This window comes from Macrobrachium nipponense, chromosome 34, assembly GCF_015104395.2.
Source record: "Macrobrachium nipponense isolate FS-2020 chromosome 34, ASM1510439v2, whole genome shotgun sequence".
Lineage (NCBI taxonomy): Eukaryota > Metazoa > Arthropoda > Malacostraca > Decapoda > Palaemonidae > Macrobrachium > Macrobrachium nipponense.
In genome coordinates, this window is record NC_061095.1 from 10,888,292 (window position 1) to 10,914,102 (window position 25,811).

The following is a 25,811-nucleotide window of genomic DNA, read 5'->3' on the forward strand; positions in this document are numbered from 1 at the left end:
AAACTGAATATTTGTACCTATTTGCAGGTTTAATATATATATTTGTATAATTGGGTTTGTTCAACCCATGGTTTGCATTAAAAGACTGTTCTAGCGCTGGAGCAGTGAAAAGGCGCATAAATTCTAGTGTGGTTAAGTAATTTCACAGGCTACAGCCAAAGTTAAAGCGTAATTTTACTGTAAGCTGACTAAGTAATACAGAGAGAGATGACACAAAAACAATTGACTGTATTTTGAACATATGTTACACGGAGGCTACATTTACAGCGATTCAAGGTAAATTTATGCAGTTTGTGACAGGACATCATCGCAAATGAGTGATGGTGAGTAATTCCTGTTACGGTCATAGTATATAGGTACACCATGAAGCCTCTCTCGGAGCTCCGAGCAAATGGTTAACGGTGGTGTGTGTTTGTGGTCGATGTTGGGGCTATCGGGTTGCAAAGATTTTCGCCATGTCGAGGTTTAAATAGAATTCACGTGCTTTGATTGTAAATGGTGGCTTTCTTTCATTTATAGGCATAACTTCAAGGAAGTGACTTCATTTTTTATCTAGCGATTTATGGCTGACGTTACGATTCGAAGTTGTTGTTATTATTTGGGGAACAAAGAAAAATAATGCTTCAACTTACTTGTCGAGCTAGTAGAGAGTATATGTCCAGATGGAGAGAGAGAGAGAGAGAGAGAGAGAGAGAGAGAGAGAGAGAGAGAGAGAGAGAGAGAGAGAGAGAGAGACTACGTAAAAAGAAATCACACTCCATCTAAACATACAATCTGAATACTTGAGATTTAAAGGTAACAAAAACCCTTGCGCTATTTACTTTTCTTATTTGATATCATATTGTCAGTGTTTTTTGGGGGGGAATTGGAAAAAAAAGTTTTTGATGAGGGGAAATTGCAATTCTTTCATGTTGTTGTTGTTGTTGTTATTGTTATTCTCAGCTTAATTTCAGCCGGTGTAGCCGTTTTGAATGAGTCTCCTCCAGGCATCTTTTCGTCTAATCCTTTGTGTCTCATGTCCTGTCGAATGCAGCCTCTCCATCTTCACTTAGCCCTTCCTGTCCTTCTTGCCCTTAGCACCTCTTCTTTCCGTCGTCTCTCCTGCAACACGTCGGTCATCGTCTCCCCTCCTCGTCAGAGAAGGGGTCGCAATAAACAGCAATATTGAGGATCTTTTTTCTTGCTGTATTGAATCGTCGACATCCATCATTGCCTTCATCGTGTCTCAAAGAGCCTGTTGTGCCGTCACTATTATCTTTCCTGTGCTTCATCTTCCAAAAAGTCTCCGCCCATTTCACTAGCAACTAAAAAGGGATCCGCCTGATTACCCAAATGAAGGCTGATGAGATGTATAATTAAATTGAAAGAAAAGTTCTGCCGAGGGTTGTTTTCTGGAGACACATTCCTGCCATAAATAAGTAGAAAAACTCTTTGCTCCTAATTATCAATGAAGAATGTCGATCAGCTTGCTGACCGATAGTAATATTGAATTAAAAGTGTGTGACGAAGATTCATAATTTTACTTCACATCATCTTCCTTATTTATTTTTGGAGGTCCTAATTTCAATTTTTTTTTCAAACGACGGGACCTATTTCTCAGTTATTTGTTAATTTGTAGACTTTCTGTTCTGCCATAATGTTTTTTTAATATATAAAGTTTTCGTAGTGTCTAATTTTTCGCATCTGTTAAGCTCAAGTAAACTAATTTTGCCATTGCTTAACCTTTCCTTGGAATATTACTATTTTGACAAACATACAGAATATATCATTACGTAGAATTGCGTCATAAGATATGAATTGCTCACTCGGGTGGCTTCTCGAATCATACTGTGATCCATTGCTACTCACGTCAGCATTATGTTTGTCGGCTGGTATAGTGGTTAGTGTCGTGGCATGCCACTCAAATGTCGCGGGTTCGCGTCTCCCCCAGGCCAGTGGAAAATCACTGGCTCTGTATCATGATCAGTTACTGCTGCAGTGTAGAGTTTGCGATGGGAAGTTGAAATCAACATCCTTTGGAAGCTTGAATTTCAAGTCAGTGGCCCCTCTGTGCTTGTTCCATGTGAATAGGTTTCATCTACTGAAAATAACTTTTCGATCAACGCACCGCTTTCATGTGGGTAGTAGCTCAGTTGGTGTTAACCTTCCATTATTTGGCTCTCATATTGGATGTAAGGTTACCAACCCACTGTGTCGTCTGCAGAAAGTTACAGGAGCTTATCTGCCAACGGTTGATGACTGTTAACGGTGGTCACCCTTCTAATTTCTCCTAAAAGAGTGGACTTTTAGAACAACAAAATAACACTTTTCTTTTCTATTGTTTCATTAGGGTAGCATTGTAAAGTAATTGTATCTTTAATGCTACGTACACTATCCTCGTGTATGAAACCCTCTTAAGTTAGACGTGCAGCGGAGTTGGTTTATTCATTTGCATCTTTCACATACTATCTCCAAATGTCAAAAATGCTTTTTGCGAAGAGATATTTGTTGCACTTCTTTTTGGTTGTAGAAAAGCCTTTTATTTTACGATTATTTTTTATATATATATAGATATTGGACATGGTCTGTCTAAACCTTGAACAACAATTTTCTCCCTCTTCAGTGCAGTAGTTGGCTACTTACATGAGGATTTAAAATACCTGGCATTTTCTTCCCTTCTATGGTGTGCATCTCTAATAATGTATAATTTTTGACAGCCTTTACTAGGAAGACCTATGTTTATGCTAAGTATTAAGTGGAAATCACCTGCTTATTATCATAAAAGCGTTTTCGTGATTTTTAGCTGTTTTGCCCCCTCCCATAATTTTATGGGCGATTTGCAAACTCAGGAGTGTTCTTGACGAAGGGTTGTATAAGGTTTGTAAGGTTTGGACTTTTGCTGCAGGGGCAATGATACACAAATATCCAATAAATTTAGAATTATGCTTTGCTAAATTCATATATAACCATTGGAGCTTTTGTGCCACTGGGCATGGTATTCATTGGTTGGTCGCCTAAGACCCGATTAAACAGTATTGGTACTTTGCTACTTTACTTATCTGTACCTTTAGGAGGCTAGGCCAGTAATGATGGGCGAAACGAAAAAAGGAAAAAAAATGCCCAATAGGTGCAATTTGATATGAATATTTTCCATTAAATTTTTCTTCTGTAGCATGAGCAAAACGCAGACCTGCAATAAATAGTCAACATACGCTGAATAGTTCTGATTTGAACTATAATATAAATCCTTGTTGAATGCAGAATAGATCACATTTCTTTGTACGAGAATAGAAACTCAACTTACTTTTACATCACAAGGCCTCCGATATCATGGAAATGGTTTGAAACCTCAGTCTTGTTTTATAATAATTTTTCCAACAGAACGAGGGTCTCTGTAAATAACCACTACATCATTGACTGCTAAGAAAATATTTTGGTAACACTTCTCACGAAAAAGAAAATATTTTGGTGACACTTTTCACGAAATAGAAAATATTATGGCCATACTTTTTGATAGCAATGGCTTGACTCAGGTTTAGGGCTGGGGAGGACGAGGGCTACTTTCCAAGCTATTTTCCCTTCTCCCTCTCTTTTCCTCTTCGTTCTCCGTTTCTCTTTTCTTCACTTTCTCTGGCCTCGTAGTTATAATAGTTGACTCACTCTTCTTCGTTTGGGTTCCGGCCTCATCATAACCTACTGCCGCTTGCATTAATCAGCTGAGGCTTTTTGCATGTTTGGACCATTTAAAGGTAATTATGTTAATTCTGCTGTCAGCCGTCTACTACGAGGTCTTGGGACAGATATGACTGTACAGACTTAGATGTCAGAGTTGTGCCTACGGGGCATAACTGAGCTGGATTTTAAAGATATGTCATTTCATTTTCCAATGCAGTGCCTGTAGCCTAAACTATGGACTTCAGATCGATAACATTTGTTCTGCATCTGCGTTTTATAGGAGGTTCCAGGTACTTGCTTGCATTTAAACGACTTTTTAATCTAAGCATTGGTTGCTGAAATGATGTATGTAGCCCCTTCCCCATGCCCCTGCCGGGTACTGTTAACGATTATTACCCTAATATACACGAATATTCCTTTGGCTTCCTCCCGGATGGGACATTTAACTATGCAGTTAAGGTGGAGTGTGACGCAGTGTCAATGTATAACATTTCTCACTTCCAGTCTGCGGACTGCTGAGTAGCCTATATATGGTGCTGACGTCGGCGTAGCACCGGGTTTTTACATTGGAATCTGCTCCATAGTCTTTGACCTCAGTGTTATGTGATTGAGAGTTGCTGGTGTTCACTATTTTGTCCTTGTTTTTTTTTTTATATAATTTATTTATTAGTTTTTTGCTTAGACATGTAAATATTACTTAGTTTTTGTAAGGCTAGTTTTTTTTCTATCCATGCAAGCGATATGTTCAATCCTGTATGAAGTGTGCATGAGGAAATCTTTAATAGTCAAGCCGAAGAGTTTCCAGACAATTTATAGTTTTGAAGTCGGCATTGACATTTAATAGCCGCGATTATTCGAAGCATTACACAGGTGTTCTTGACCTGCAGCACGATAGTTACCGTACTGGTTTTTGTGAAAGAAGCTTCTTCTTTTTATTCTTAAGTAGTCAAACCAAACCTCTGCTCTTCGTTCCTAAGACTCCCTGAAGGTTGACTTAGGAGATCTGTTCATGTAGGATACGAGAGTTGGAAACTGGATCGAGACAAAGCGAAAGAAATGGACTGGTAGGTGAAAAGAGACCGAAGGGGACGGATGGAAATTGAAGGGCAGAAAGCAACTCTTCTGGGTTCGAAGGGATTCCGTGCCTTCAGTATTACGGTTTAATAATGTTGATGAGTCCTGACTCGTTTCTGCCGCTCCTGTTTCTGGAACTGAATATTAAATTCAAGTTTGTTTCCAAAGGTAATCGAGTTTTTCAGTTGACATTAAATGTGCGAGTTCGACAATGATATTAGAAAGTGCTTCTGTAATTTATTGAATAGAATATTGATATTTTGTTCAGAATGAGGGGTTTGAATTGTTGAATAGGGGCTCTTAAACTGTCTTCCAGTAGCTGCTTTTTTTCGCATTATAATGACTGAAAATGGATATTTTGCTTTCTGAAGGTAAAGGAACATCTTGTTCGAATCGATAGTTGCCGACAGGTTTTTCTTGGAATATCGTTGTTATTTTATTTGTATATGGAATTTACAGGTGTATATGAATGTCATTAGTTAATTTCTGTCAAGATTTAAACAAAAGACATACATTCGAAATATCTATTTTCGTCGTCGACGATGACGCTTTATGATCAGTTTAAGATCAGTCAGTTAGTCCTTCTGTGCTTTACCCTGTAGGGGGTAGTGCCGTCAGTGCACCTCACGGGTACGCCGTAGGCATTACTCAAGGTTCTTTGCTGCGTCCCTTTGGCCCTTAGCTGCAACGCCTTTCATTCCATTTACGGCACCCCCATTCATATTCTCTCTCTTCCATCTTGCTATTCATCTAACACTTGTTTCTTAGTGCAACTGCGAGGTTTTCCTTCTCTTAACCTTTCAAGCCTTTCTACTCTGTTCCCGTTTCAGCACTGAATGACCACATAGGTCCCAGTGCTTAGCCTTTAGCCTGTGCATTATCTGAACACACTTCGCGTCAGAGATTGGCGCATTATTTCGTTCCTTGACGAAGCGTTTCGGATGGGTTATTTACATTCAACTTCTTCCCGAGAGTCAGCTGTACTAAGGCTTCTCTCATTCTCAGAACAGGTTTCACGCACGAGAGCAAATCCTTTCTTTTATGGTCTTGTATTGATTAACGACACATTTGTTTAGGAAGGTCAGTGAATTCCTGATTTAGCTGACGCGTCCTTTATCATTCACACGTACGTCAGCTGTGTAGATTTTGTGTACGTAATACGAACATACTCTTTTTCAATTCCCTTTCGCACATTTTCGCAGCCTGCTTGCACGGAGACGTGGCTTACGTAAAGACTGTTAAAAACTCTTGCATACATATGTAACATATAAGGGTGTCCATAAAGTCCTAGTACCATTACAAGTATTTACTGCTCAGAATGGTACTGGGACTTTATGGACACCTTGTATACTTAGTCTTTTCATTGTCCTAGTGGTAATGAGAGATATATAAATAACGTGCCAAAATGATTATAATCACATATAGACATACATACTTCCACACATACACAAACAGAAAGTTTTTGCGTAAATGTCCTACATCCATGCCATTTTGTTATATGCCTACATAAGTAGGCTTCACAGAAAGTTCACTGGGGTTCCCATAACGGGAGTTTTCCTATTGCAACAGACCTCGCTGATTATATTCATTGATTTGTTCACGCTGTTGACATAAGATCTGGTAACACTGAGGTTCATCAATTGATGTAGGCCACTCATCACACGCAGATGGGAAGTGTGCCGATGACGTCACATCCTCTCTGCGTCCGCATTAATTTCCAATTGCCAATTTTCAATCGGCTCTATTCATACAGTTCACCTTGAGATTGTGGTACTCTCTTTCTCTCTCTCTCTCTCTCTCTCTCTCTCTCTCTCTCTCTCTCTCTCTCTCTGTCGACGAAAAAGAGATAAGTACTCAGTGACCCACAAATGTAAACTAGGAAATCCTGCTTGCCTGTGCTTTAAACACGGTCGTAACGTATTGTTTATTCAATAGAATGCAGACCCTACACTACTAGCGCTGACCGAGGAGTGAAGTGTGTCAGTACGTGTAAATGCTCACGTCGTTAACTAATGTCTGCTCGTGTCCACGCACTGGAACAATTGATTTTAAGACTTGGCGCTCTAATTATGACTACTGTTTTGTTTTCTTGCTGATGTGATCACATTGACAGTCGTCTGGTTTATATGATGGGCTTGTGTGTTCATTATGAGTTCAAGGTTGCGTGTTTTTATGTCTAACATTTTTGTGAATTTCAAGGTTTTGTTTATAATGTTTTCCACTTATGTGGCATTTATGATGAAATGTCATCACCGTCATTATTATTATTATTACGAGCTTGATGGCGCGCGCTACGCTGCACTGGAACCTGGCGCTGCCCGTCATTTCATCCCTACCCTCCAGATCCCACACCTACCTCGCCCCCAGGAATTCGGTTTGGTCTTGCCAATCTCTTATAAGTCTGCTTAAAAAGCCAAGTTGTATAGCATCGAATATATCATAACTAGAAGGTTTAATTAGGATTCTTAGTGTCATTTTTTTAGGTGAATCGGGCAAATGTATCATCCAAATGCTGTGAATTTTAATAATAAAATGAAAAAAGTATTGATATGGGAAGAAGTCGCTCTGGTGTATGGTAGAAACAAACAAGACGATGAAACTAAGAACCGCAAATCAAGTATATTACGATATAGGTAGCTTGAGCTTACGTTAAACACTTGCATGACAAGTCGCATTATAAGAGGTATTGATTTTAATCAAGATTCACATTATGAGGAGGGTGAATGTATTCTTGACGAGATCAAATGGATAAAAAAGGGGATCTCCGAAGGTCGTATGTACTTGAATAGAAAGTGTATGAAGAATATAATGTAAAAGCTCGATGAATAATATAAAAGACTTGTAACTTACCTTGTTTATTAATGTTTGTACGTTAATGGTACTTTCTTTACATTAACACTTTTATTAGAGCTAGAGAATTTTTCTTGTTTTTGTCCACAGTACACCTTATATATTTACAATATTATGAGAAGCCAAGTGTGGCCGAGAGAGAATGGACTCCATGCCATTTACCATCAATTTAATTATAGCCTAACATGAGGCTCTGTTAGTCAGACATTGTACTGGAGGCTTCAGTCCTTATGTAAACTTATTTCACATTTTTAACAAATCTCTGTCTCTGTCCATTTCCCACCTCCAGTTTTTATACATACTCTTTATGTCGGTGATCTACTGCAGCAACACTTCTCTCCATGCTTCTCCTGTCATTCACTGCTTGATAAGGGTGGTAGTCAGACCACCAAAATAGTCCTTAGCTTTAAGTTTAAACCAAAGTGTTTTAATGGGCCTTTTATACGTGAGGCGCATCCTGTTTTAACAGATTTTATTTACATAATATAGATATAGATATATATACACGTACTTGAACAAGGTACTTCTAGATAATTACTTGTTGATGCATCCAATCATATCTATACTGCTATGTCTATGATTTCCTCATGGAGTCAGCAATGCATAAGTGGATTCTTATTCGAGTAAGCCTAGCTGCAGGCTCTCTAATCCGCTTGGCTTTCCCAAGGAGCTTTGTTGTTGCTTACCAATCGTAGTCACACAAGCGAATGTGCTCTGTTACCCAACCTCCTCTCTCCTCTCTCTCTCTCTCTCTCTCTCTCTCTCTCCTCTCTCTCTCTCTCTCTCTCTCATAACTAGCGCCTTTAAGCGCACCTTTTACTCTCTTGTCTCTCTGGTTTCTCGTATAGGTAAACTCTCTCTCTCTCTCTCTCTCTCTCTCTCTCTCTCTCTCTCTCTCTCTCTCTCTCTCATAACTAACACCTTTAAGCGCATGCCATATTCAGTGAAACAGTGTAGTAGACTAGTTTTCATTTCACTTAAAACAGAAAACTTCACTGCTGTGATTCCACCATAAGTTTTGCATCCCATATTTTTTTTTTATCATTGATTTTCCTTCAAAAACAGTTTACTCATTCATAAACATCCCAGGTCGTATCTGACGTACAAGCTTTCTATCCTGTCACCACATATCCCAGTACTTTTTTCCATGTTAAACTTTCTCGCTGATACTTGTTCCTTCTCAGATATGGTTCAGAAAACTACAAATCTGCTACAACATTTATTTGCAAAAGCCTGTTAGTGTTGATCTTCAGGAAGCTTTTTTGTTTTAAACTGACGTTTTAGTTAGGTGCTTTTAATTTTGATTGTAGAGTGGCAAGGCTTGTTAGTGGTCGCTGCTGAGATCGCTCCTCTGTTCCTCCTACCATTTCTCAAAATTCTTATTCTCTGCTATTGCCCATTGCATCTTCCATTCCTTCATTGTGCTTATCAGCATTTACATTCATATCACAATTCTCATGTCTTTTCGTATTTTATCTGTAGTGGTTCTCAACCTCTTTTGGCCCATGCACCCATTCACCATAAGTCAAAATGCTATCGTTCCGTTCCAAAAGTGTCTGCCTCAGCAGGTGCATTCCAAATGATATGCAACAAAATGATAATTCAAACACACAAGCTGATGGAGAGAAGACCCAGCGTAACCTCTCAGTAGTGCGGACCAATGCACACTGCATTTTGTGTGGTCCTAGAGCCAGTTTGAGCCTGCCAATCTGTGGTCACAATCCCGCCCCCTCCACTTGAAACTGTGAAATTCCCCCCAGTGAGGAATTTCAACCTAGTTGAGAACCATTGTAGCCCATATAAAATTCATCTTTTAGTTTTTTAATTTGTTGGTGCTTAGCCAATATAATACTCATGTAATACTGTTCTGATTTAAATCTTTTGAACTGTGATGTAGTGCTTATTGCTGTCTAGTCAGTCAATGGCCTTTCTGCATTTCGTTTTCAACTATGTAGACGCCTCTACCAATTCCATCTGCTCTCCTTTAATGAATATTCCATTATGCCCACCTAATCCATTTTTTTTGCATTCCTATGCACCGTGACTCAAATGACTAAGATTTTCAGATATCTTTGTTCTGTATTTCCAGCTGGATTCAGGGTTCTTAAATTCTAATTTCCTATTTTAGATTTATCCTTATTATTTACAAACCAGGAGGTTCTTAGCACTCCATGTACAGGAACTGGACTCATTCTAAATTGTGCTTTAACTTAACACTAATTGATAGCTAGCTCATCGTAGTACCCAGTTCCCACCAGACTAGGGTCAGTGACCCTTCCATTGCCTGTTGGTTTTTAACAAGGTCATTCAGACATCAAGAGTTACAGCCAAGGAGACAAAGAACTTGCCTTTAACCGTATCCATCATCCCACTGCCAATAATTCTTGGTACTGATTCTGGCCAAGGCCACAATTTAAGATTGTAGTCCTTAATTAAGGCCGCCAGTCTACTAGGTAACGAGTGCTTGTATTAGTCCATGTATTACCAGCTTGGCCACTTGTAACCTAGCATTCACTAAAGGGCAGGAACACAACTCCATGAGGATATTTACATAACCCAGTTAATAATAATAATAATAATAATAATAATAATAATAATAATAATAATAATAATAATAATAATAATAATAATAATAATAATAATAATAATAATAATAATAATAACAAAGACTTTTGGCAGTCCACATGAGGACTGATTGAAGCAGCACAAAAACAGTGATCTGGTGTGGATGAGAAGGGCCTACAATGAGGCCCATGAGCGTGGAAACCGTCGATTCGATTTTTTGTTTCTTTTACGTTCAATGAAACAACCGATTCTATTCTTCCGTTCTGGCTGTATTGAAGTTGTTATATTAATACCTGGCTCTTGAATTTCACTGCTCGATTCCGCCAGTAAACCTCGGCGTCGAGGCACCCTGTGGAATATGCAACGTTTTGGTATATTATTTACGCATAAATAATGTTAAATTCAAGTGACAGTTGACACAGCTAGAACATGATGCACACTTATGAGGCCTTGTTAGTGGAATGCAGATGATTCTATTACACGACACATAATTTGTATTTGAACATGTATATAAGAAGCCTAACTTAGATAAACCGGGGATTACAAGACTATTTCCCTTTACTGAAATAGGAAATTAAGGTTAAGTGGATATAACTACGAAACCTTTTCAGTACTTCTTCAAAGGAATTCCGAGAGCGCCAACTTTTGATGATCAGTCTTGCGTTGGGAAGATTCCAGAAGCCTTGTTGGAGTTAGGCCTCTGGATTCAATAGTCTAGACAGGATGGCTTCGTCCTATGTGGACTTTTCATTTGTAAATATTGCCTTTACAACACTATTAACCTAGAATTACGATCCTTCGTTGTACTGTGGGTGTGACAGCTTTGCAAGCATAATATATTTTTGTTCTGCATGCTAATGGGAAATCTTAATTTTGTGATTAATGTAACTTACACCCAAGAATGGGCATTTTATGTTAGTGTATGTTAATTATACAGGGTTATCATCGCTCCTTGATTGAGTCTTCATAGTTAACCTTAAAATGTTTAATGATTCTTATATATATAACTTATTACTAGTTATCACTTACGAACTATAATTATGATATTTATTATCATTAATATATTTTTTTATTATTATTATTACTACTAATAGTCTATTTATATATATATATTATTATATGTATATATATATATATATATTATTATATAATATTATTATATATGGTATATATACTATATATAAGACATATATATATACTATATATATATATATTTATATATTATAGTATATGTATACTAATGGTTTTTAAAATATTAATTGGATCTTAATTCTATGGTGGATGAACTTAGGAGGGAATAGCTCGAAAATCGAGTTCGGTTAATTGAAGAGAATAGGAAAAGATAAAGAAAGGCATTTAGGCAACATTGGGTGTCGTCTGTACTTGGGTGGGTTACCTTCTGTTCATGCCAAATGTCCATGGTACATGAGCTCTTGTGAATAGTTATCATTACTGAATCTTGCTTGCTACAGACCTTAGGCCTCTGGCTTTAGCGGTCATGGGTCATACCGACCTTTAAAATAATAATTAAAAAAATGTATTTTGAATGTTTGATGTTATCTTGACAGAGTACCTTTATACTTTAGACATTCATCAATTGTTTTTAAACTGATTTGGCGCCATACTTGCTAAGAAGCCTTTTGTCCATTTCGCTAAAGTCGATTACCGGAGAACCTACCACATGCTACTAAATTGCTCTCATTTACTGTCACAATAAATTGCAATATTTTATAGTTTATGGTTTACCCAAGTATTAGACAGTTGTGGCGCAATATGGCGTAACGAAGAGATTTGTTGTGAAAGATTGCAGATCAGTATATTTTTAGCCCGTTATTAATCTTGGCGTAGGAGTCGTATATCAACACACAACATTATTGTCAATTTTGCAAAATGCAAGAAACTTTTGCGGTAGTAGGCGTAATGATGGGTTGTCGCGGACTTTTCTCGTAATTTTTGCAATGACTTGCTGTAATATTTCTGTAAATACTTGTAAACAACGAGTATATTTTGTAACTTTTTTTTTCTATCATTACGGGTACTAAGAATTATGGTTCCTCAGAAATACTGAGGATGGTTAGTTGGAGTTATTCTTTGTTGTTTGAGATAGGTTATTTAAGTTACGCCACTTTTTATTTTATTTATTTATTTTTTATTTATTTTTTTTGAGAATTCTTCCGGACAATTTACTGTAATAACTGTGTATTGATGCTGGAAAGCCTCGAAAGTATTGATAATTTTTGTCGCAAGAGACCCTGAAACTTTTATCTTTTCTTGTTCTACCCCGTCCCTGGGGGGGAGGGGTTAGTGTCATCAGTGCACTGTGGGCATTACTTAACGTTCCTTGCAGCGTCCTTTCATCCCCTATCTGCAATCCCTTTCATTCCTTTTCAGCGCTGAATGACTTCTTAGGTCCCAGCGCTTGGCCTTTTACCTAAATACTATATCCTATTCTGTTCTATTTAATTCTCTTATATTCTATGGTTAATGTTCTCTCTCATTTATCAAGTAGTCCTCTGCACAGGCACGTAATCATTTTTTTTCATGTAATTCTTCCATTATTTTGTTTTCTTTGGCAGACTAAGAATGTTATCACGCAATCGAATAAGCTTTATCAAGACATTAAATCTGGAAGAGGGATGGAACAAATATTTTTCTTTGATTTGCAGGATGTGACAGGTTCTTTTCGTGATAACTGCTGTAGTAGCGTGAAAAGATGCGTTTGAGCCCCACATAACTATTTTCATTATAAAAATGAATATGGAAGGTGTGTGACATACCGTAATAAAAAACTACCTTTGAATTTAACATAGTTCACTTTGACGGTCATTCTCTCTCTCTCTCTCTCTCTCTCTCTCTCTCTCTCTCTCTCTCTCTCTCTCTCTCTCTCTCTCTCTCATATACAAGATATGTGACACATGGAATAAACTACCACCAGAAGTTGTAAACAACAACAGTGTGGAAGAGTTTGTAAGAAAGCTAAACAAAATCATTAAGACACTGTGAATGAACAGTGGAAACCTGCTCCTACAGATAAGTGACCACACGATGTCTCCTCGGATGGACTATAAGTCTTTGAGACATCCTAATCCTTGTAACTCATTGTAACTCTTATAAAATGCGAAAAATACTGGTAAAATAGCTCTCTCTCTCTCTCTCTCTCTCTTTTATTGTGAGGATTTCCATTAAAGAAAGGTGCCCGGATTTAGCCTCTTTTAAAGATTAGGGCACATTATGTAGATCCTGTAAGGGGAGTCTGTCGAGCCCAAACCAAACCATGATGCCGACGCCTTAGGGCGTTCTACACGGTCGTTCAAGGCTGGATGGAATGAATCTTGTTCGGTAATATTACACCCCCCCCCCTCCCTTCCCCCTTCCATGCTACCGTCTATCCAAGAATTTCGGTTCGCTATTGCTCAGCGAACGTGGCTTCTCTTTTTCTTTTTTACAAACTGGTTTTGTTACTGAAAGTTTTACAAACTGGTTTTGTTACTGAAAACAGCTGGAAAGCATGCCGACTCCTCCCGAACGCTGGTTGCATAAGCTAGCAGCCAGCAACAGAGCAATCGAATCTTCATATTTTTGTCCTTTTCTCTCATGGCATCTTCAGTCTACAATTCTCCCCGACCTCCCATGTACGCGCACACACAAACATAAAACCTTATATACCCCCGTTTCCCTTTTGTCCGTAGTGACCAACAGTGCAACAACTAAACAAACACTGTATTGACTGACGTGCCCACCTACTACCTACTTGGAGTAGATACCCTAATTAACTCTAATAAGTTTCATCTCTATCTTCCACCTGCCTAGCAGTTCGAGGCCTTATTTAATTCAGTATCGTAGCTTGTCTTCTCATAAGGACACATGAATATAAGGCTAATGTCATTTCTTTGTAGATAAAAGCTATGAAGATCTTTCAGGTAAAATGTCTTATTTAATACGAAAGTTCTCCCAAAAAGTGGCAACAGGACACTGACCACAGCCATGCAGGCCCACACTTGATTCATATCGGAATCGGTAAATCGGAGGCGTTGACTATCCCCGCCGTTCCTCAATACAAACCTGTCGATTAGGCCTAAAGTTAAAGTCGGTCATCATTAGTCACACCTGCCCCCTTCCCCTAATACGGTTAAGCCTATTTATATCATTGCCTGGGTTTTATTAGACGAATGGTTACACTCTCAAAAGAGCGCCAACACACCCTTATGGGAGTCAGTTGTCCGCGTTTAGTTAGGGAGGACTTCCTACCGATACTTATCTGGTATATCAGTTAAACCCCCTTTTTATTGTTTATTGAAGATATTAACCTTTTTGGTTGATTACAATTTCCAAGTCATGTTGTTTTGGAGAGATAGAGAGAGAGAGAGAGAGAGAGACGTAAAATTTTCATTCTGATCAACTCTAAAGCAGTCACATGGAAAACCATTAGTTTGAGGAAAAGTACATCGTACTGTCTTAAGACATCGATTTTTCTTCATTTTTGGAAAATACTGTTTCAGTCATTGAAAGCTACACACACACACACACACACACACACACACACACACACGTATGTATATATATATATATATATATATATATATATTATATATATATATATATATATATATATATATATATATATTATATATATATATATATATATATACCACACACACACACACACACACACACATATATATATTACTTAATATTATCTCTATATATAGATAATATATATATAAAGAAGTTTAATGTACATGAAATTTACATACGCAGCAAAGGACGTTCGAGTTAAAGGTAGTGATATTTTGTTGATAAAATAGCCGTCAAACGCCGTACGTACGCGAGAGTAATTCATTCAATCTTTTTAAGTTTGTCGTAGATTTATAAATTACTTTCGTCGTTACTTTCTAGTCAGCAACGTGAGAACAAAACTAAGAAAGTATGTCATATTTGGAAAACCATTTTCGTGAAATGATACCAAAGAAAATGTTGGCAATCTTTCTGGGTGACTCATATAGATGTGATCTGCGCCGAGCTCCTTTAGTCGTGACTTGAAATACGGAACCGTTGAGGTGCATATATTATATGCTATGTAATTTTATATCATGCGAGGGCTGCTCGCTGCGTCAATGTTTTTATAATTTTCTTTCAGTGTTAAATGTTGTGGACTCTCTCTCTCTCTCTCTCTCTCTCTCTCTCTCTCTCTCTCTCTCTCTCTCTCTCTCTCTCTCTCTCTCTCTCTCTCTCCAAACGAAATTTGACAGTTTTTGTTACATCTCGGTATTAATGAGAAGTTCGGGCTTTCTTTAGTTTAATATTTTGAAATCTATATCATATGAATTACGCCGTGACGTTCGTAGGCATAGGAATATAATAGAGTAGATGTTAGGCAAATGACCAGGCGCTGGGACGTATGAGGTCATTCAGCGCTGAATGGGATATTGACAGTAAAAGGTTTGAAAGGTGTAACAGGAGGAAAACCTGGCAGTTGCACCATGAATCAATTGTTAGGAGAGGGTAGATAGCAAGATGGAAGAAAGAGGATATAAATGGAGGTACAATAAAAGCAATGAAAAGGGTTGCAGCTAGGGGCCGGAGGGACGCTGCAATGAACCTTAAGTATATGCCCAAAGTGCACTGCATGAGGCGCACTGACGGCACTACTCCCCAACAGGGATGACATTAGTAGTTTGTTGTCGTAATAATGATGATTCTAAGTTTTTTTCTGTGAACTGAAAAGTATTACCATTCATGTTAGAGTCAGTGCATACTTGGTACCTTTAATTTCTAAACCTCATTACGTGACACGGCTTTTGCCAAGCCCATTAATAGAAAAAGCTGAATTACATTACACTTTGGTGGTTGTACTGAAGGTTCTTTACTGCAATTACAACCTTTTAAAATGTTGTTTGGTCAAACTGCTTTTTATTAATAGATTAATTAATTATAATATTCTCACGATATTTTTATTTTCATTTCAGGACTGGAATCCGCGCAGTTTGTCGACATTCTCCACCTTCGGGGGTGGGCAGGGTTCACCCCCTCTCATGGGTATCAACGGGCACGCCAATGGCACCATCCACGTCAATGGAGGCACTAACGGACTCACGGGCAACGGGATGTCCGTCCTGATGAGTCCCACCAAGGCGAACGGATCCGTCACCGTCAACGGATTAAACCCGCCGGACATTCTGGCCAGCCCAGATGTCATCCCCAGTTGCCACAAGCCCGCCCACGCCCTCGGGCCGGAGATCGTCAGCCATGTTGCCAAGCCCCTAGGCATGCCTGTCGTCCCGCCGAGCGTCGGGGACATCGTCAGGCCGCGCCATTACCACAGCAAGTCTCTGGTGGGGGACGAACTCCAGCCGCTGCCCGCTCCGTCACACTCCCATTCCAGGTCCTTGGTGTCCTCCATGGATCTCATCCCGCCCAAGTCTCCGGATGGGGTAAGTTGGCTCTCTCTCTCTCTCTCTCTCTCTCTCTCTCTCTCTCTCTATTTTGAAAGTTCAGGGACGATAATAGAATCTTAATTTGTCCTTAGTACTTTGTATTTCATACTTAAGGAAATTGCAAACTCTTCCTTCCAACAGAAACAAGGAAATAGTATTTTATATAGTGATAGAAAAAAAGAGCTTTAGGATTGATTGTACTAAGTCATCTACTGAACGGGATAAAAAGAACATATCTGATTTTAACTAGGGCGTTTGGTGATACTCGTAGCCTGAAGAGAGAATATTCAGTGTTATGTTAGAGAAAGTTTGTTAGTTATTCTTTGCTTTTTGTTGAACAGTTCAGGAATAAAACTGCCCCGTTAATACTCGAAGGTCTCAGAGCATTAATAGAAAAATGTTAGTGTCGATGTTATTTGATAAATTTGAAATCTGTATTTGAGTAATGATGGAACCTTGTCTTTATGTATATATAATTTTAGATGTATTCTGGGCCATATTTTATGCTGAATCTAAATCTATTGGTTGTTAATCACATGCAAAATCCAAGCTGGATGCCTACACTACTCGACAAGCTGGTTCATTACAGTCGTAGCTGAGAGCAGGCCTTACATCGGCCCTCTCTAGTAGAGAGATTTCGAAGAGGGATGAATCTAAATGGTAAGAGACCCGTGGTAGTGGTTTCACTCGCCCCAGAAACCATACCGACACCTTTTATATAAGGTGAGCGAGTCAGAATGTTCTGACATTTCCATTTTAGCTTTTTCTCTGGTATGTTAGCAATAGTTTACCTTAGAAATGTGTGCTAAAGGGACATTTCACGTAGCGACACGGGCCCTTGCCCAGAAATAGATTTTTCCTTCGTCAAAATCCCTTATTAGTTCTTAGACACGGTGAATCAGTGCAGCAATTATTTGCTCACCAAAAGGATCGGAAATCCGGTCAATGAACTAGTTTTATGCCAAAAAAAAAAAAAAAAGGTTAATTGACATATCAGAGTATGTCTTAGTGATACATTTATTGTGATAGGTAAATGTTAGACATCATGAAATAAGGTAATGAGATATTGATAACAGTTTTAAATGTTTCTAATTAATGAGGCTTATCTTTATATTTTAAATCATGTCATTTAAGATTTGGTGAGCGCCCCGTAACATTACATTTGATATGAACATCGGGCGATCTTTTCTGATTACATTATTAAGACATAACTCTTCATTATTGACATCAAATAGACTACTCCAAGTCTTGCTTCTTTATATGTATGTTCACCTCTACCAAAAATAAAAAGGGTACAATAAACTTACACCTGCTGCGTGACATATTGATAAATACATGAATATGATGGATGATAATGTTTTGTCATCACTGATGTCCTCGCCGACGTTTGTTTTCATAGGGCTTTACACCTTGGCGTTGCCATACATGTAAAAATCTCTGTACAAAAGTGGATTTTGCACTGGAATAATGTAATGTTTCACGACCAGAGAATTATTCCTACAAAGCTTCTTGGTTTGGGTATACGTCCGGATTTGATGCTTTCCATGCAGACCTCCAGCACGCCAGCTGATTGTGTGTACTTTGACCGTGTAGTTTGAAATCAGTTATAGTTGAGTGGCATTTTTCACTGTGGTGCCACATGCTTTTCCCCACCTAGATTTTGGCGAAGAAATTCGTTGTCATGGTATCTAGCGAATCTCCTGTATGTCTCAGCAACAAATTTAAAACACGGCGACAAAGAGCTACTAAGGGTGCATATTGATAATGGCTTTCTTTTATCATATCACGCCTTTTAATATCATGATATTTCTGTAGAGTCACTTGTGCAAGTGCCAAGGATGGAGCTTGGCGTGTCCTTCCATTTCAGGTGTCGCATCGTTGGGATTAATCACCCAACTGTTGCTAAACAAAACGGGAGTCCTTCAATTCATTAGCGGCTATCTTGAATTTTGTGCAGTATTGCAAAAATCTTGAAGGTTTCAAAGTTGACACTAGCTAGATTCGAAACCAGTGCACAGTATGTATTACAGAATATATATATATATATAATATATATATATATATATATATATATATATATATATATATATAGAATATATATATATATATATATATATCTGTGTGTGTGTGTGCAAAATATATATTCAAAACAAGGCCAGCCCAAACTCCCCATTTTTTCACTCGAACTATAAATATCCAAAGAAATTTGCCAGAATAAAGGTGAATCCCACGTGAATCGTCATTTTTGAGTACTTGTGAATTTCTTCCAAGTACAGAATGGGTCGTTGTCACCAGACCCCTAGGGAAATTTGTCAAGTGTTATTGTTATATACTTTATAATGCTTATTAAATGGGGATATATAATATGTAGTGTCCAAACTGAATTTGCTTATGTGAAATTAAATTTGGACAAGAGGTTTTGTATGGATGAAGGCATTTTTATGTGGATATTTTGCTATTTCAGTGATCTTCTTCTTGAGATTTATTAGAAATCACCAGTTTAAGTAGAAATTTTTTTTTTATAGTACTTTTCAGCTACTTTTTTTTTCTCATTTCCAGCCTGACGTATTAGTCATTGGATAAACCGTAATGTTTAATTATGAAATTCTCGATTATTTCTTCATAAAACCAGACAAATATCGAGGAGAGGTCTAGTAAAACAAGGCAATAAAACTCGCCTAAAACTTTGAGTGGCAAACGATGAGCTCCGTGCCCCTGAGACGTCCAAACTGGTTTTGGTCTTTTTTTTTTCTTTCTTTTTTTTAGTCATCTCTTCGATAACTTACGAAGACTGGTTGCTGTCGGCATTGTAGGGCTATAAATACACATTCCTGCTACCGATTCGGCTGTTAGGGTGTTGGTTTTTTTTTATTTGATGTGCTCACAATAGAAATAGATACTGGACAACGATGATGTCTCTACACGTTAGACTAATGGTTCGTGTATTATTTTATTGTAACTTGTTTTGTAATTGTCACTCGACGTTTTATTAATGCGTACGAAAAGACGAGATGTTAATTTTGCCTTCTGCAGCGTCTGGTAAGGACAGCCATTAGAGCATTGGTACCAAGAAGCAGCTGGAGGTTACTTATCTCGGCGCGTAGACAAATGATGCGGCCAATGCTGGAGAGATAGTGGGTGGAGGGGGCGGGGGTTACTGGGGGGGGGGCGGGGGGGGGCCGAAGAGGAATGCTGGTAAATAAATCTACGGACTTCTCACATACCAGTGTAGTTCAGGTATGTGCATCTTCCCTCTAAAAACAGACAGAGCGAGTCTATACATAGAAGAGATAAATCCCATCTTTATTATGAAAACCCGAGATATCCACTCGAGTGTGAAAATGAGAAATAATTTGTAAAGAAAGGGAGGATTGAGGACCTTGATTTGATGTATAAGGAAGTCATTTCTCTCTCTCTCTCTCTCTCTCTCTCTCTCTCTCTCTCTCTCTCCATTAACCAAGTTATATAAATTCAGAATAACTCGAGATCTTCGTATCTTACCAACTCTCGATTTCCGCTCAGACGAGTCTCTCTATTGCATTAGCGAAACTTGAAGCGAAGAGTGGAGGGGGTGAAATAAAAGTTTGTACGATGCTCTGCCGGGAATGAACGGCGATCGGGCCCTGATTGCTGGTTAAAGGGAGGAGATGGGTCCTTTTCCTATGGTTCTGGTATCAAGCTTGGTCACTCCCAGTGAGAACTGAACATCTTGTGACTAGAAAAATGATAACTGATCAGTCGTGATGCAAGGAAAATTGATCAGTCTAATCATGCTAATAAACTGATGAATCATTTAAGGACTAATCTTGCTTCTATAGTGCTAGTCCTGGTAACAGTCTATTTTTGTTAATAAAATGACTAATCCTTTAAGGGCTAATCTTGCTTCTATAGTGCTAGTCCTTGTAACAGTCTATTGTTGTTAATAAACTGACTAATCATTTAAGGGCTAATCTTGCTGCTATAGAGCTAATCCTTGTAACAGTCTATTCTTGTTAATAAACTGGCCTAATCCTATAAGAAAAGGACTAATCTTGCTTCTATAGAGCTAATCCTTGTAACAGTTTATTCTTGTTAATAAACTGACTAATCATTTAACGACTAATCTTGCTTCTACAGAGCTAGTCCTTATAACAGTCTATTCTTGTTAATTAATTGACTAATCCTTTAAGAAAAGAACTAATCTTGCTTCTATAGAGCTAGTCCTTGTAACAGTCTATTCTTGTTAATAAACTGACTAATCATTGAAGAAAAGGACTAATCTTGCCTCTATAGAGCTAGTCCTGGTAACAGTCTAGTATTGTTAATAAACTGACTAATCATTTAAGGACTAATCTTTCTTCTATAGAGCTAGTCCTTGTAACAGTATTCTTGTTAATAAAGTGACTAATCATTCAAGGGCTAATCTTGCTTCTATGAAGCTAGTCCTTGCAAACAGTCTATTCTTGTTAATAAAACTGACTAATCATTCAAGGGCTAATCTTGCTTCTGTAGAGCTAGTCCTTGTAACAGTCTATTATTGTTAATTAAATGACTAATCTGCAAACAAGTAGAATAAGCTTGTTAGATGCTCAGCCCAGTCCTGCTAAATTGCTGAAAATTAAAGCCGATAGTTCTCATCCTGACAGACAGATCCTGATAATATGAATTAAACATGTTGAAATTGATAATCAGTGTAAACTTACCAACCAACAAACTAATCCTGCAAATAAACCCACTAATTCAGATATAGATAGTCTAATCGTAGTATCCAACAGACTGAGGCTACTAATAGATGAGTTGATAATCTTGCTAATAAATAAATTAATACAATTAGTAGGCATTCTGATACTGGTAATGAGAAGACTGATCCTGGTAACAGCCAGTCTGATTCTGCAAATAGACAAATGAGTTTATCATGCTACCAGATATACAGACACTGCTATCTGATGTACTATTATTATTATTATTATTATTATTATTATTATTATTATTATTATTATTATTATTATTGGATCTTTCCTAGATGATAACACCCAAGGGTTTTCGGGGGTCGTTATCTGCGACTAGCATGTCTTGGGGCGTCATTATCTAAATGATATTTACAGTAATTTGTTTGTTTTTACGGTCATTCCCAACGGGCTTAACTAAACACACCGCAAAGGTGGATACATACCGGGTTAAAAACCGTGAGAGTCACCATCCATGAAAGATTATTATTATTTTATTATTATTATTATTATTATTATTATTATTATTATTATTATTATTATTTTTTTTCAGAAGAAACGAACCCTATTCATATGGACCAAGCCCACCAAAGGAGCCATAGACTTGTAAAAATTCAAGCGTGCAAAGAATAAGTTGTTAAATAGGAAGACAGAACAGGCACATTTTCCTAACATACAAACATTGCGTTCTTATGATGTGATGCTAATAGAACGACGGATCAGACAAAGAAGAAAATCAAACTAGAAAACCGCATACCCCTAAATCTTCCTGAAAGGTTCTCGACATCTTACCGACTTCCGGAAAAAATTCCATGACAAGCCGTCGTCTTCCATTTATTTCAGTAATTTAGTGAAAGCACAGGAACAAATTTAATAAGACTAATGAGCTGTGGGTGTAAAAGTGAATTGCCCTGATATTACAAGCTTAGTTTTTAAATGAGCAGCAGTGTTTTGCATGGAGAAAGAAGAGGGTTTGAATCAAGATATATTTTGATGTGTGAAGCTTAAGGGATGCAACTGTATAAAAGATATGAAAAAAGAAAGCAAGCGGTAATTTATCACAATGCCATGCGCTCAGAGGGCCTCGTGCTGAATGTTCCTCATATCTCTCGTAGTAGTATATCTTGGAAGCGAAATTATCTCGGTTTGTGTAATGACTTCAGGGGCCCCGCGTTACAATTAAGGAACAGTGCCCGGGTGCACTTATTCTGATGAAATTCCCGCCCTGATTGAATTAAGATTCTGATGAAATTCCCGTCCTTGTTGAACTGAGATTCTAATGAAATTCTCCCCCTGATTGAACTGAGATTCTGATGAAATTCTCGTCCTGATTGAACTGAGATTCTAATGAAATTCCCGTCCTGATTGAACTGAGATTCTGATGAAATTCTCCCCATGATTGAACTGAGATTCTAATGAAATTCTCGTCCTGATTGAACTGAGATTCTAATGAAATTCTCGTCCTGATTGAACTGAGATTCTGATGAAATTCTCGTCCTGATTGAACTGAGATTCTAATGAAATTCCCGTCCTGATTGAACTGAGATTCTGATGAAATTCTCCCCATGATTGAACTGAGATTCTAATGGAATTCTCGTCCTGATTGAACTGAGATTCTAATGAAATTCTCGTCCTGATTGAACTGAGATTCTGATGAAATTCTCGTCCTGATTGAACTGAGATTCTAATGAAATTCTTGTCCTGATTGAACTGAGATTCTAATGAAATTCTCGTCCTGATTGAACTAAGATTCTGATGCAATTCTCGCCCTTTTAGCTTGGAGTTACTACTGAAGTCTGCTTTCTTAATTGTATTATCCGCTATTTATTTTTTTCTCATTTCTACACTTTATTGTTGCTTTGTAATTCGTTCTTAAAAAGAATGGGAGCCTTAAATTTTTACTTGGAAATTTATGTTCTTGAAATGTTTTCATCTACAGCAGAGTTGCCTAAAATGAAAGTGATCTAGTTTGCAGTGCCTCAATTTGTCCTTGGCGGTACTTCAACGTGAAAGTGGCATATTTTTAAATAGAGGCTATAATTAACGATACTTTTCATACCGAGTAAGGAGGAAGTGAATAGTGCGCTTTTTAAAGCTTCTAGATCTAGTGTGACTGAAGGACATACGAGGTAAAAACCGAGTCTCCTTTATTGATATTGATGCACAAAAATGTTTCCGTCGTTTTGGTTGGCGATGTTCGTCTCTCTATTAGCTCATAATAATATTTTTTTTAGCATGAAGATTATCCTTAATTGCAAATAAATAACGATTAGTAGCTGCTCTTATACGTGTCGTAACGACCACCCGAGTATCCTTAATTGTATCTAAATAAACATTTGTAGCTGCTCTTATACGTGTCGTTACGACCACCGAGTATCCTTAATTGTATCTAAATAAATATTTGTAGCTGCTCTTATACGTGTCGTTACGACCTCACGAGTATCTTTAATTGTATCTAAATAACGATTTGTATCTGCTCCTGTACGTGTCGTTACGACCACCCGAGTATCCTTAATCGCATGTAAATTGCGATTTGTAGCTTGCTCTTATACGTGTCGTTATAACCACTCGAGTATCATTAATTGCATATAAATATCGATTTGTAGCTGCTCCTATACATGTCGTTACGACCTCACGAGTATCATTAATTGCATATAAATAACGATCTGTAACTTGCTCTTATGCGTGTCTTTATGACCACACAAATCTCGTAGGTGTTGCTCATGATAGTACAGTTGCTACGGTCACAATATCAATATCTGGACTTATCCGGACTTAGTATTTTCGGGCAATATGATTTACAAATCCGTTTACCGACTATGTCTGAATGCCATTGACATGCCAAACGTCTTAGTGGAGACTTATCCAATCTGGAAATAATTAACTCTATTGTGATCTTATGTTGATCTTTTGAGAACCTGTGGACCACGGTACCAATGAAATATTGATAACGATATTTCACCATCTGAGAAAAAGGCTATGTAGTGACGTGTGTGTTACATCGAATAAATTAGGTTCATGTATATAACTTACACGTTGAAAAATGGTTTAATTTATATGAATGGATGTGCCTCACCAACAAGTCTGTATCTGACAACATCTGGTAAGCATATAATTAAGTTACATGGAAAGCTTGACCGATTACTTTGGGCGATTCCCCACCATTAGAGCCGGAAACACGTTCATTCTTAGTAGTAGTGCTCCGTCTTCATTTTTGTCGCGGTAACTGGCATATTCGCAACTTCAGATGTTCCCGACCATATGTTAAAAAAAAAAAAAAATCTTTTGTAGATAGTGACCCACAAGGGTTTTTTTAACCCGTAATATATCCACCTTGGCGGCGCGTTTAGTACAAGCCCGTTGGGGATGACCATAAAAGCATAAACAAAAGACTAAATATCATAAAGATAATGACCCCCACGAAATATTAGTCCTAGATAACGATTCCCGAAAACTCTTAGGGGTCACTATTAAAAAAAAAATAAAGAATAAAAAAAATTCCACTCTGGAACATCCCTCCCAGTCTGTGTGAAGAGACAACGTCCAGAAAGCTCTATATATCACGGACCGTCGATTTGCTGCAAGTTGGTGTCACTTCAGTTCTTTGAGCTGTTGAAAAATTTGAAGTTTCACATTGACACAAAAGGTTTGCGGACATCTACGGCGATAAGTTACAGCAAACTGATGATAAACGAAATTGTAAATGCAGAGAGAGACTAATTCACTAATTCGTCAAGAAATATCTTAACCATTAAAGTGTTTATTTTTTTCTTTTTTAATGTAGATCTGTTCTGTTTTTGTGAAGTTTTAATAGCGTTGTCTGTTGTTTCTTATACTTGTAGGTTATCCAATTGTGCCACTGTATAAAAATGATCTGTGTTGTGAGACTGACTCAAGAATGCACTTTATATATGTTATGTAAAAGATCATAATTCTGATGCCATGGGTCACATTTTACCAGATAAACTAGTTTTTAAAACGTGTAAAATTATTTTTTAATCTTTATTTACTTTATTTAGAACAGAATCTTATTATTATTATTGTTATTATTATTATTATTATTTTTTTTTTTTTGCTCTATCACAGTCCTTCAATTCGACTGGGTGGTATTTATAGTGTGGGGTTCCGGGTTGCATCCTGCCTCCTTAGGAGTCCATCACTTTTCTTACTATGTGCGCCGTTTCTAGGATCACACTCTTCTGCATGAGTCCTGGAGCTACTTCAGCGTCTAGTTTTTCTAGATTCCTTTTCAGGGATCTTGGATTGTTCCTAATGCTTCTATGATTTATGGTTACGATTTCCAGTGGCATATCCCATATCCTTCTTATTTCTATTTTCAGATCTTGATACTTATCATTTTTTTTTCCCTCTCTTTCTCTTCAACTCTGGTGTCCCATGGTATTGCGACATCAATGAGTGATACTTTCTTCTTGACTTTGTCAATCAACGTCACGACTGGTCTATTTGCACGTATCACCCTATCCGTTCTGATACCATAGTCCCAGAGGATCTTTGCCTGATCGTTTTC

General features: G+C 37.7%; 1 protein-coding gene across 4 annotated transcripts in view; it reads left to right on the forward strand.

The window, feature by feature from the left end:
- The window catches only part of LOC135207903 (uncharacterized), a 574,434-nt gene that overhangs the window by 179,035 nt on the left and 369,588 nt on the right, over positions 1-25,811 (forward strand). For all 4 annotated transcript variants that reach the window (XM_064239823.1, XM_064239826.1, XM_064239824.1 and 1 more), the window contains one exon: positions 16,110-16,574. In XM_064239823.1, coding sequence (XP_064095893.1) covers positions 16,110-16,574 — 465 coding nt within the window. The remainder of the gene's footprint in view (positions 1-16,109; positions 16,575-25,811) is intronic.